This window comes from Alligator sinensis, unplaced genomic scaffold (genome assembly GCF_000455745.1).
Source record: "Alligator sinensis unplaced genomic scaffold, ASM45574v1 scaffold312_1, whole genome shotgun sequence".
Lineage (NCBI taxonomy): Eukaryota > Metazoa > Chordata > Crocodylia > Alligatoridae > Alligator > Alligator sinensis.
Genome location: NW_005842029.1, coordinates 2291276 through 2304344, shown reverse-complemented (window position 1 = coordinate 2304344; position 13069 = coordinate 2291276). Strand labels below are relative to the sequence as shown.

The 13069-nt window shown below is 38.1% G+C and overlaps 1 protein-coding gene across 11 annotated transcripts in view; it reads right to left on the bottom strand.

Annotated features, from left to right (window-relative positions):
- The window catches only part of MID1 (midline 1), a 395575-nt gene that overhangs the window by 153929 nt on the left and 228577 nt on the right, over window positions 1–13069 (bottom strand). For all 11 annotated transcript variants that reach the window (XM_025202537.1, XM_025202533.1, XM_025202535.1 and 8 more), the window contains one exon: window positions 5198–5913. In XM_025202537.1, coding sequence (XP_025058322.1) covers window positions 5198–5857 — 660 coding nt within the window. In that variant the 5' untranslated portion in view covers window positions 5858–5913. The remainder of the gene's footprint in view (window positions 1–5197; window positions 5914–13069) is intronic.

Here is a 13069-nt window from a genome sequence, read left to right as displayed (position 1 = left end):
TGTAAACATACACATACATATATACAGACTTGGAGATGCTTCTAGTACATGTGCACACATACACATGCTCACACACAACCACATACGTACAAACAATGGCAAAATATCTATTTAAATATATATGCAAAATTTGTATGCATAGGCCAAATTTTAATAACCCATAATTCTGTATAATCAAGGGAACTATTTATTTGAGTATAGGTTTGCTGTGTTAGCAGCTCTGATATGGATCACAATATATTGACAAAGTAGACTTGCAGCATGATCCAGAACATATATGAGGCAAGGATTTTCTGTCATATATTTTATTGGACTAACTGTACAGTTGGGAGATCTTTTCGACAAGCTTTTGGGCATTAAGTGCTTAGACCTGAGAAACTGCACTTGATTCCTGTCAGCTTGTCCAACAGCTATTCCATTTATGTAGTTGGTCCAATAAAAGATATCACAGAAAATTTGCCTTTTGTGTACTGACAAATTGGTTAATAGTCACACTATAATGCCAAACACTTACAAAATAGAACATACAATGGACAAAAAATGTCAGCATGTGTTACAGTATCACTGCAGAGACATTTATATATGAAAGCTTTTAACCTCAAATTTAAAATGCAAGCAGTGCACATGCATTGTTTGCCTTATTTATAGAAACTCTGGACTTGGCAGAAGGCCTTGTATCTTCATAAGCTCAAAGTACTTTTTTAAGGTGTAAATTTAATTCTCCTTACGCTTAAATATTTTATAGCTGCTTCTCATTGAAAATACTTGTGAGCATGATGCTATTAAAAGAAACTGATTAGTTTCCTTGTACCTTGATTCAGACCAAGGAGAGGCATATTTTTATGGATACTACCAATAAAATCTCAAAATGTGGACTTTTACTGTGCCATTACTGTCTTTTTATTTTTTTTAATGAAAAATCAAACGTAAGCATGCACATTAGTTTGCAAATGGTCCATTTCTGTTTGTGGGTTTTCAGATGTAAAACATAACTACTAAAAGAAGAAGAAACACTCTGGCAGTTGAGGAATATTACTCATGGATCTTGACTACCCTCCATAAACATGATTAAAATATTTAATAATTAATAAGGCTTACACAAAAGCCAGGAGGAGCATAGCAGTTTGATCCCAACAAAGATATCTTCTGATTAGGTAATATGGGCCCCTTCCGAAACTGGCTCCTATTGTGTAGTCTTTTGTGAGATACTGGTTTACGAACACTATGGAATAGACTTGCAGCTGGTGTAAATCAAAGTGGAACCATTAACTTCAGTGGAGCCAAGAGAATTTACATTAGGTGAGAATTTGGCTTGCAGTGTGTTATTATTTGTTGGGTCCAAGTGCAACATTTTAATTCACATAAAATAAACGTTAGCTGACTATCCGCATGTTATGACTTTCTTACAAAAACATCTTTTCTTACTCCAAAAATCTTATCATACGGTTGCCTTGTGTAGCTATGTGTTAATGATGATTTTGATTAATTCCACTGAAGAAATTCATATGTTATTATCCCATTTTTCCTGCTACTGCTTCAAGAAAAGAAAAAGAGATGAATGCTAATTGAGTAATATAGACTTTCTTTGCATTCATAAGAAGGGGCTAAAATGCTGTGAGCCTTCCCTTAACATTTATAAAATGCCATGTATTGTTTATATAACATGGTTAATTTTAAGTTTCACCACCAAGTTGACATTACTCCATATTATATAAACTGACTTGTTCTCTGATATTTATTCATATGCATAAGGTTCCATGCCCTATTTTTATTATAAATAACATTTTTCATTATATCCTATAACTGAATAAAAAGGCCTGTTCCTGTAGAAACAGGGGTGCCCTCAACCTGCAAGACAGCCAAAGAAAATTGAGAATACTCCATACGGAAGCTATAACTTTTAAGGCAAAATATTTTAGATTTTTAATATTCATTTTCAGCCCTTTTTAATGACTGCTACATTTGCTGTTAAACCCACTCTAGCATGGATACCTCTGTTAGACAAGTGTACCAGAACTCTTAATGAAAGGGTTTCATTTTTGCCACAAAAGGAGTGAGACTGTAGTGGCATCTTTTGTTCTCTGGTTAATGAGGGATTAGATATTGTTTAAATTATTAGCAACACTACTGGGATAGAATGCAAGTAATTAGCATAGCTTGACCCCAGGGTTACACATCAAGAACTAACCAGTTGCTACTGTTAGCAAACTTACTATGTTGATGTATAAAAAAGGAAATACATATATAGAGGAAAATATACATAAATGTAGTAGGGGTGCGAAAGGCAGTAACTGGTTAGTTCATGATATACATCATGGAAGAAAACTTTTATTGGTGACGATGGACTTTTTCTTTCCTTTTTTAAAGAAGCTATTCACGTTACAACTTTATGAATGGGTCTCATATAGCATGAAGTCCCACTTGATTACTTTTCAAAAGTATTTTTAAATCACCAACAGTTTTTTAAAAAGATAACATTTTAACAAACAATACTATTTTCTCTGGCTTTTAGTTAGCATTTAGTTAAGAGTTTATAGTTAGAGTTTATTAAGGGCAGCCACAAGAATGAAAGACCCTATAGAAACTGAAGATCAAGATCCCCATTTTCATAGAAGCAAGAATGTGGGCAAATTGATCAAGTGACTTGAAGGACAACAGTAATTAAGGAGGAGACCTGATTACAAAAATGAGTTTGGAACTCTTGTTGTTCTAGCAGATGCTTGGTGCCAAATCTTCAACTGCCATAAATATACATTGCTCTATTTATTTCAACGGAGCAATGCCAACTTACTCCAGCTTAAAATCTTGCCGCAGGAACTTGGTGCACAAAATGAACTTGGTCCTCAGCCTGTGAAAGAAGGGTAAGGAAAGAATAGATGGGGGGTGCTTTCCAGATAACCATGACTCTGGCTAGAGAATGGGGTTTTGATCCTGAAAGGAGTCTATTATTATTCTTTCCAGAATGTAAATGTGTTGCAACAGCAGCATATATGGATGAGAATTGGAATTATACAAGGGAGATGTTTGCTCATTATGAAGTGAATACCAACTGGCTTTCATACAGGCCAGTTATTATCTGAAAGACCTATCTGTGGGAAAAACAAGGTCCTCAGAAGGGTGCCAGGGTGCCTGGCTTCTGAACTCCAATATAAAACAAGATAATATTTAAGGAGATATGTAAAAGATTTTTTAGTTGTAAAAATATGTTCAATGACAGTTTTAAAAAAAAATGATGGGCTCTATCACTTAAGCAAAATGGCATGATATGATATTTACCTATCTACCTTACCCTTTGTATTCATGTTCACAATCAAACTTTGACTAAAACTGCCAGAAAATCTACTCAGTGAAGAAGTGAGCATGGTTTTAAATCTGTTCTTTTACCTACTGAAAATATTAAAACTCTGAAGGAGACAGAGAAAAATTTTAAAATGTGTTGTTGAGGTATGCTCAAATACATAAAAATTGAAATTCAATTATTTATTATACTGAGTTATATGTATTTAATTAACCTTTAATTCTGGCAGGTAGTTCATTTTAAACTGTGTATACCTACAAATATAATATTAATAAAAAATAATAATATAGCTAATCAAATTTACCCACAAAATAATAATAGTACATCATTTGGATTGGTAATCAGCATTTAAGAAATGCAAATTAATGTTATGAAATGTATGTTCACATTTTATCATGTTTTACATTAAATATTAACAATTGCAACCATAAATTGTATATAATCAAAGAAAATATTTGATATAATACAAATAACTATATCTCATAATTATTAAAAAAGGAAGCCTTCAAAATTTTCAAGTTGCCACTTATAGGTAAAGGTTTTCTACCAGTTACAATACTTTTCATTGTTTTAATATAATATATAACATTACATGTATTATACATATATACACACATACACACACATATATATATTAATACATTTATTTATATAATAATGTATAATATAACATTTATTAATATATATTAATACATGTATGTATATCATATATATACACACGCATACACACATACAAATCATACAGTATGATATATATATATATAGATATAGATATAGATATATATATATATCACAATTGCATGATTTGTATGTGTGTATGCGCATGTATCCACATGCATATATACAGGCAAATATACCACGAGTGTTGGCATGTATACTATGCATGACAAAATAAATGCATATATACACATATAAACATACTGATATATACATAATGCATATACATAAGTCATATTTTGATTGGAAGATCTTTTTGAGAAAAGACCTCTAGGTTAATTAAACCTATTTGTTGACAGTTTCTTACTGCTAAAACCTAGCATCTTCCATCTAAATAGATCTGCAGAAAATGAATGATCTTTTTACCTTCATACTCATGATCTCTGTGTTGTAGTCTCTCCTTTAAATACCTACAGCTGCAATTCCTCAGGGAAGGAGGGGGGAGGGGAGACTTGAGGTTCTTTCTTCTTTATTCTGCTCTGCAGCAGAATCCAGACCCGGCAACTAAAAGTATTTGGGCTCAAAAAGGTATGAGACTACTCCACTTAGTTACCACTAGCTGAGTTGAAGCTTTGTTAAATTAATTTCACCCTGAAACTGGAGAGCATCCAAAGCATGTTTATTACCTGGCTTAATTCCGATACCATACCAAAGACATTCTAGCGTGGAACACAGGGCGGTAAGAGCAGCAGTGGATAGATGCCGTTGCATTGTGGAAGCGAAGGTCATGTAACCACGGGAATGTTACAGGTAGCTCTGAAACAATTTCATTTTTGTTTTCACTTTTGTGTGTTGTGCAAATGCGGGTGAAAGCAATGCTGGGAAAATGGAGTCAGTATTTAATTTCCCTGGCTGGTAAGGGAAGTGGGATCCCGGAAGCCAGCTTGTATAAATGTTTCCCCTGCTTAGTAAAGAAGAAGAGGACTTTCAAAATTAATGCAACTGAATGTAAAAGCAAATCATCCTCAGAATTATCAGAGCCAGCCTAAAATTTCACTAGGTGTCCATGTATTTGCACATCACATTAAAACCCCTGCCACTTACTGCAAGATAATGTATTAGGTTTACCTACGTATTTGGATATTCACTGTGAGATAATACTGAGGTAATTATTTAATTCACCTAATATATTTGCCCTTCAACCAACTCAGTAGTTAGTAAGATTGAATAAGTGGCACTAACCTTTAGTTTGTCATAGCGCTCGCTTAAAGCTGCCACCTGATGATCGCGATGCCGTCCAACCAGTTTACACAAGGCACAGATTAACTGGTCATCAGTCACACAGTACATGTTCACTTTCTCATCCTCATGCTCGAGACACATTAATCCTCTGATGTGAGAGTCTGGAATAGGCTCGATTAAACGGTGGCCTGTAAATGGCTTCTTGTTTGGGTGAGTCGCTTTCAAGCACTCCTCACAGTAGGACACCTCACAAGTCACACAGGTTTTCACTGCCTCCTGGGCAGGATCCTGGTCGCAGAACTGGCAGAGAACTTTTTCACTGGATGACATGCTGTTGCTATCAAATGCCCGCTCTCGGCGGGTTTCACTGGGAGAATTGGGCCCACTCACGGAAGCTTTCTGAAACCTATCAATAATATTCTGCAGGGTGACGTTGCGCTTGAGTCCATCTAGACCACGTTGACTGAGGGTGATGACATAACGACAAGTAGGGCACTGGAAGGCGGTGATAGATTCCACTGATTCGTTGGTAGCACAGTGGGAGACCAATATGCGATGCGCACAATTGAAACAGAGGCTGTGAGCACAAGGCAGCAGCAGTGGGTCCTCAAACAGCTCCAGACAGATAGGGCAGGTCAGTTCCGACTCCAGTGTTTCCATCTTCAGGCAAAGCTTTCCTGTGTCGTCAGCGAAATCCAGGGAAGCTGATCAGCTATCTGGAAATGCACATAAAATTCGATTAGGCAAGAGGCAGCACAAAGGGTCATCCATGGGGGGTTGTCAACTTTCACCACCGTTCGCATTATTATCAAACCACCATGCCACTCTGGAGAACAATCTAAAGTTTTGAATCTGCATATGCACACGTCAAGGTATTTAAAATCCTCGTTTTTTTCCCCCCTTTCCTAATTATTCTAATTTTAAAATCAAACAAAAATGTTATAATTCTTTCTTTCTTTAGTACAAGATTGAGAGCAATAGCAGATGTTTTTGGTGACTGTGCATTATTAAAAACCAAAATTATCATCTTTAGGCAGCATAACAACATATCCTAGCCAGAGAAGGAAAAAAAAAACGTCTGTTGCAGAAACTGCTTTCAGCGTTACCAGCTATCAGCAGAAATATTTTTTTTTTTGTATTTGAATTTTGAAAAGCTTTAGTTCATGGATTAAACCATAGTATTATAATTAACAACCTCAAAACTGATTGCCCCATAACTCACAGAATGCCATGTTATCAGAATGTAATTTTTAATTAGTTGTACAATGCTATTACAGAAATATACTGTGTGTATTTGTGAAATGTATGTTCACATTTGATCATATCTTATATTAAATATTAACAATTGTCTGGTATATACAGGAATTAAAGTTTATTGATATCCATGTACTGTTTCCAGGTACACACACTTGCACACATTATATATATTTGCTGTGAAAATGTGCCTGCGCGCGCGCGCGCGCGCGCACACACACAGGGTACCAGTTCAAGGAATGGTCATAATAGAATATTCACTATATATTAAATTGATATATGTAAGAAAATGTACTTTCAGCTCCAATTTCCAATGAGCATGACTTAAGCTTCTAGAAAATCACTGAGATAAAATGATTTTTTTTTAACAAAGCATGTGTGTCTGCAAGAGAGAGAGAGAGAGAGATTGAGAGAGAGAGCATCTAAGCTATACTGTCAAGCCTCAGGAAGAAAATAGACTATTGGGTGAAACTACTCAGTTTAGGGGCCCAAGAGATCAGCCAGAGTGTACTAGGAATCAATGAGTTCAGTGCAGGACTTGGGATTTTTAAGGAAACTCATCCCAGGAAGAAATTAACTGAAACTTCATTTTGTTTCTTCCTCTATATTTAAATTACAGGGAGTGATTTTGAAAGAGTTGCCCTATGCAACTCTTAGCTCCCCCTAGCTAAGCTCTCATCAAGGCCCCATCCCTGTTACGAGCAGACAGGTCAGTGAAGCAGAAGCAAAAGCTATGCTTCATACTCAAAGAGCTGTACCTCTTCACAGTACAATCTATTTGAGCTTTGTTGTTCATAACTGAGGACAGCTTCAGATTGCACAGCTGCATACTCTTTACACTGTAAAGTCATTGTTCAGTTGTGTGAACTCTTGCCTCCCTCCACACCCCCGCCAAAATAAACCCCACGTACAAATCTTGGTTCATTAAGGGTGAAGAGCACTGGGTGCTCATTAGCAACCTTGGGAACCAAATCTCTTTAAACCTTTTTCATTTAACAACAATTAAAGTGAGGGCTGCATTTACAGTGACAGGAATGCTATATTATAACCCCAGTACAAGCCTAAACCATAAGAGAACAGAGAAGTTCAACAAATGGAAGCAAAGTTCAAATTACCCACTAATATTTATTCATGCTTGCTCTGTGGTAAGGGCAGCAAGGTTTATTTTGTGTTTAGAGATTAGAACAATACGCCTCTTTGCATTCACACATCCATTTGTTGCCAAAGAAAATTTAAAAATGCATTGACCCAATCATAAATCCCACTTTTCAGATCTACTGCAAACGATCTTGGTTCAAATAAAGTTCATTTTGCTACTGACTAATTCATTTATAACTATCCATCAAATACCATAAATACATGTTGCCCCCGGTCAAAATTAATGACCTGTTGATTTGACGTGGGTATGACGATAATCTCCTCTGCTCACAGCAACCAGCCACACAGGGCACAAAGGATAAAACATTTTCTGCAAATGAATAATGGTTTGTCTTTTCTCTTCTTCAATCATAACCTCATAGCAGATGCAGATGATTCAAACTTCCTTCATGTCCTTTGAATCCATTTCGCATCACAACAGTATACCTCATTGCCTACTTAGCCTGCGTTTCATATGCAGCACTGAAAATGTAGGAAAGGGATTTAGGATTGGCAGGGGCCAAGCTTTATGAAGGCAAGCCTACTCATTACTCCTAAATTGGCATTTTAGTGAAATACACAGGTTTTCTGAATGTAGTCCTTATAATTGCTTGGGATTTGGGGCCTTCTTCCATCCTTCCCTTTATACTTGATCACTTCTGCTATTTATCTTCTGAGAAATCTCATTTTCATTCAGTTCCATCATTATAAATAGTCAGTGACAGAAATAGGGTGGGGCAACCAGGACAACTGCTTTGGACGCCAACTTGGGGGCGGGGGGGAGGGGTGAAAAAAATGGCGGCCAATGACAGCTGTATGATTGCTGCATAGTGGGAAACAGAAATCGCTGCTGCCCCTGCGCTCCAGGCGCCTGACTGTATTATTATGCTGCTGCTAAGTGTTTCCTTACAGAATGCTTTTTAAGGATAATCAATTAAAGCCAGAGGAGTATATAAACAAGAAATTATTTATGCAAAGACTGGAGCATTGCCCATTGTGTCAAGAGTGTGTATAACATGCATTGTTTAAGCTTATTGTATTAAATGGCTTTATATAAATTTGATTATCCTAATTCTGCTCTATTTTCTCACACTGAATGGTAATTTAGCCCAGATCCATAAAGGAGTTATGTGTCATCTGTAATTTAGGCACCTATTCCTCAGAATGAAATCTACAAAGACTCCATCTAATCATCTAGGTGTCTGTAGGTTCCTACATTGTCTCTAGTAAACTTAGGTAAGAGATTTCAGTTCAAATAGTGGGTATACCCAGAGGTGCATGCTTCATGCTGAGCTTAGTACCTTTGCACAGACCTCATGCCTAAGGCCACCAGGAATTTGTAAACTAGGTTCCCTGAGCCCAAATCCCCTGAAGAGCTCAATCTAGTACATGTATCCAAGAGCATACCCTTACAGCAATAAGTCCAGTATAAATTACAGTGGCCATCATGGACTTTTATTCAAAAACATAGTTTGAGAAGAAGGTAAACTTTATCTTCTATTAATAACCTAGTAGTGAGAACACTTGACTAAGAAGCAAGAGAACTGGTTCTATGCTCTCCCTGAAGCTTCAAAACACATCCCCATCTTCCCAGAAGAATAACCAAAACACTAGGCTATAGGTAAAGTTAGGGTAAGGAAAGAGACCTCATAACACTTCCTAAAGAAGCTAGAAAGGCATGCAGGTTCTTGGAGACAGAGAGAGAGAAAGCAAGAGGGAGAAAATGGCATTATAGCCCAATGATGAAGACATTCACTTGGGAAGAGGAAGATCTAGGTTCCAGGCTATGCTTTCAACATTATTCTGCAAAATGCCATACACAAGATTGAGAGACAGGATTTTCACAGAGGAAGCTAACTCAGGACTACAAATAGATGCTTACATTCCTGGCACAAGTATATCTCCCTTCCCTTGCTCATGTTGGGAGCATACACACACACATTTAGTGCACATGAATAAACTCTGGAGCTTATTTCTCCAGAGTTTTTGCTCCAGGGTACGCCACTTGAATGTGCACCCAAAAGCAATTAACTCCAGACCAATCAGCAATAGTTTGTTCATGTGCAGGGCATGCAGCCAAAACCCCTGAGATTTCTACTGTAGAGCTAATTAATCAGCTCTGCAGTAAATGTGTCCCATGTAGATGTGCGTGGTGGAGCTCATTCTTCACATTTCACTCTTCCCCATTGACTGTAAATGGAATTTAAACATCTAACTTTGGTTTTTTAATTCCATTCTTGGAACTGGGCATTCAAATCACTTTGTCTTACTTTTGAAGTAACAGGACTCATTATGAGTAAGGCTGTCAAAATATAACCCTTAGATGCTATACTCCTTTGGACAAGGACCTGTCACCCTCTGTAGCTACAGAGTTGAGCATGCTGATTGAACACCATAAATCAAAAGTTTTTCTTAATCTTTTTTTTTCCTGTTACCAATGCCAGTTACTTGAAATAAGAAAAGTCAGAAAATACTGAATCTGCTTCAGTTTTGGCTAATCTAAAACTAAATTTGACTGTGGACTCCATGAGAGACAGAGACCCCCCTGGATAGGGACAGACATTACATATAAACTGATTTAAGTGATCAGAAACTGGTTTAAACCAGTAACATTCAGTGCACATAAACCAGTTTGAAAATGGCTGAAACCAGTTTGACATAAACCTGGTTGACTGTAGTATCAGACTTAAATTATTTGGGTCAAACCAAACAGACATTTATGCAATGTCTGTTCCAGACCCCTGGCTGTTTGAAGTTAAACCAGACTCCCCCAACATTCTGGCATGCTCTCTGGCTGGGTGGGGCTCTCTGCTCCACAGCAGAGCTGGCCCCTCCCCTCTGCTCCCTGGCTGGAGCTCCAGTAGACTGCAGGCTCCTCCCCACCCTCCCCCTGACCACTCCCTGCTAAGCAGGAATTCCCCCACACCTCTGCCTTGCTGAGAGGTATCTGTGTATTACCTAGCAGACCACATGTTGGCTACAGTCTGTGCTGTGGCAGAGGGGACAAAGGCAAAATCAACAGGTAGGTGGTAATGCCCCCCAGTTGTTTTCTTAATGGGGTGATAAACACTGAGTTAGGGGTGATAAACATTGTTATCAGTTCCCTGCTAGGCTGGTCAGAAGTGGGGGAATCCATCCCTAATCAGAGCATACTGCCAGAGCCTGGCCACACCCTCCTCCGCTCAGCACTAAGACAGGGAAGGGAGGGCTGCTCTAGTGCCCCCCCACTCCTACCCCCAGCTTCTAGCCTGAGCCACTGCAGGCATCTGCCTGCATGTCTGGGATATCTGTACAGTTACAAACTGATTTATCCTAGCTAGGTTAGACTAACCTGCAAAGATTGAATCAATTCAGGCTCAGGCTTTTTGAATGTCTGTCCCTAGCCCCTGTGTTTTTAAGGCAATATGCCAAAGACAATCTAAATTGTGCTATCTAACCAACTACAGTTCTGCTATTACTGTTAGGCTGGAATTTTAAATGATTCCATGCAAGTCATGGCATTAATCCATCCACAAACTGTCTGAAACTAAAGAGTAATTTTCTTGAATTTTCACATATAGAGTTTCATTTTTCTGGTATTTTTGAAGAACTTGCAACCACTTGAAATCAGAGGACAGATGACTTCAGAAGTGATTTAAAAAGGCAACTAATGCACATAAACAGAAATTCAAATTGAGTATGGCTTTGCAAAGCAGTAATCCAGGAAATTACTGCTACATGAGTAGTGCTGGAGAAACTGCAATGGATAAAGAACCGTAGAAAACGGAATTTGGTATTTAAAAAAATTATGGAATTATTGACAGAAAATTATAAATGCTACCAAAATTATAACTGAAATGACAAATGTGGAATTCTAAAAATAGAATTAACCCTTGTGGGTAGACATCACAGAAACAGTGAACACAAAAACACAGATTTGTTCAGCAAAAGCTTGGAAATCAGAAATCCCCCTTACATAATGGCTCTACATATAATTCCATTTAATTCATATGGATCAGGGGAATTGTGATAGAAGAAAATCAGAAGTTAAGAAACAATGTGCCTTGAAACTGTCTATTAATTGATGGAACTGTGTAAAATGAATGGTCAATGGTCAAGGGTGATTATTGGTCAATAATCCTATAAACACTTCTTCATTAGCAACATCCAACAAAACCTGAACCATTGAAATCTTAACATTTATTTCAGTAAGAAGTTGATAAAAAGCATATTCTCCAAGAAGCAATTAAGATGTTCTTCTTGGATCTGATCAGAATTATGCATCCATTCTCCTGGCAGCGACAGTAAATGTCTAATGCACATAATGTATGCTACAAATGTGCTAATGTCCATCTGTCTTCCCCCTTTCCCTTCCCTCCCCATGCAGATGACAATCAGAGCAGCACAAACCCCTAGCATCTAATGAAGGAGGATGTCACTTACAAAAGCTTGTATCTTTCTGAACCACTTAGTCACTAAGGTCACATCCAGACAAGCATGGACATTTGTTTCCCTGGGGACAAGTAGCATGTGTGCCACTGCTAATTGTCCCCAGGGAATGCCTGTGCCATGTGCACTCTGGCATGCAGCAGGTTACCCCTGGTGGGGCAGGGGAGGCTGGGCCCAGCAACTGTGCTGGCCCCAGAAGCCTTACCTGGGGTCCTAAGAGTGTCCCAAGCTGCAGCTGTGGCAGGAAGCCTGTGTGGCATCTGGAACATGGCTCCAGCCAGCCAGGTTCTGCTTTTGGGCAGGGTGCGCTGCCACGACATGTGCCACCCTGCTTCTTTTTGGCATGGGTTTTATTGATTCTGGGATCTTCCAGGGCCAAGCCCCTCCACCCTCTCCCCCTCAACCCCATGCTGCAAGCACAAGCTTGGGGAACACCACATGTCCATGCTCATCTGGACATGGCCTAAGGTATCAGCCTGCACTACCTTCTGCCCAGCTAACCCTTTAAAGCAACATTACCTCTCCACCTCTTTCTGGGGTAATACTGATGCCCAGCAATAATATTGTAGAACTGAATATTTTTCCTCACATTTTCTATGGCCCTGTAATTAAATACAACCAGAAAACCGAAAAATCTTCTGTCTATGGAGTTGGACTAGATTCATACTTCTACCTACCTTCCTACTTTTCTTTCTAGCTAATCATCAAAGTCTTTGAGTGTCAGTATTTCCTATTTTCATGTCCAAAACACACTGAGTGTCGAACTTCAAGATATACTATTTTCCCTCTGAGATAAGCTACGTGACTAATAATGTTACTAAAGGCACAGAATGCCACCCATTTTAACCTAATACACTCTGGACAACGTTAAATATTGTTAATGTCTAGCTAGTTTTAAGATATGGACTGCAGTAAAACAATGCTTAAAAGTTAAACCACGCTTAAAAAGAAAGGGTCATAATTTACAGTTTATTAAGGGCTATCTGTATCAGAGGTTGCTAGAGAATTCCTTGTTTCTGAATCGAAACATACAGAGGTAGACCCACTGATTCT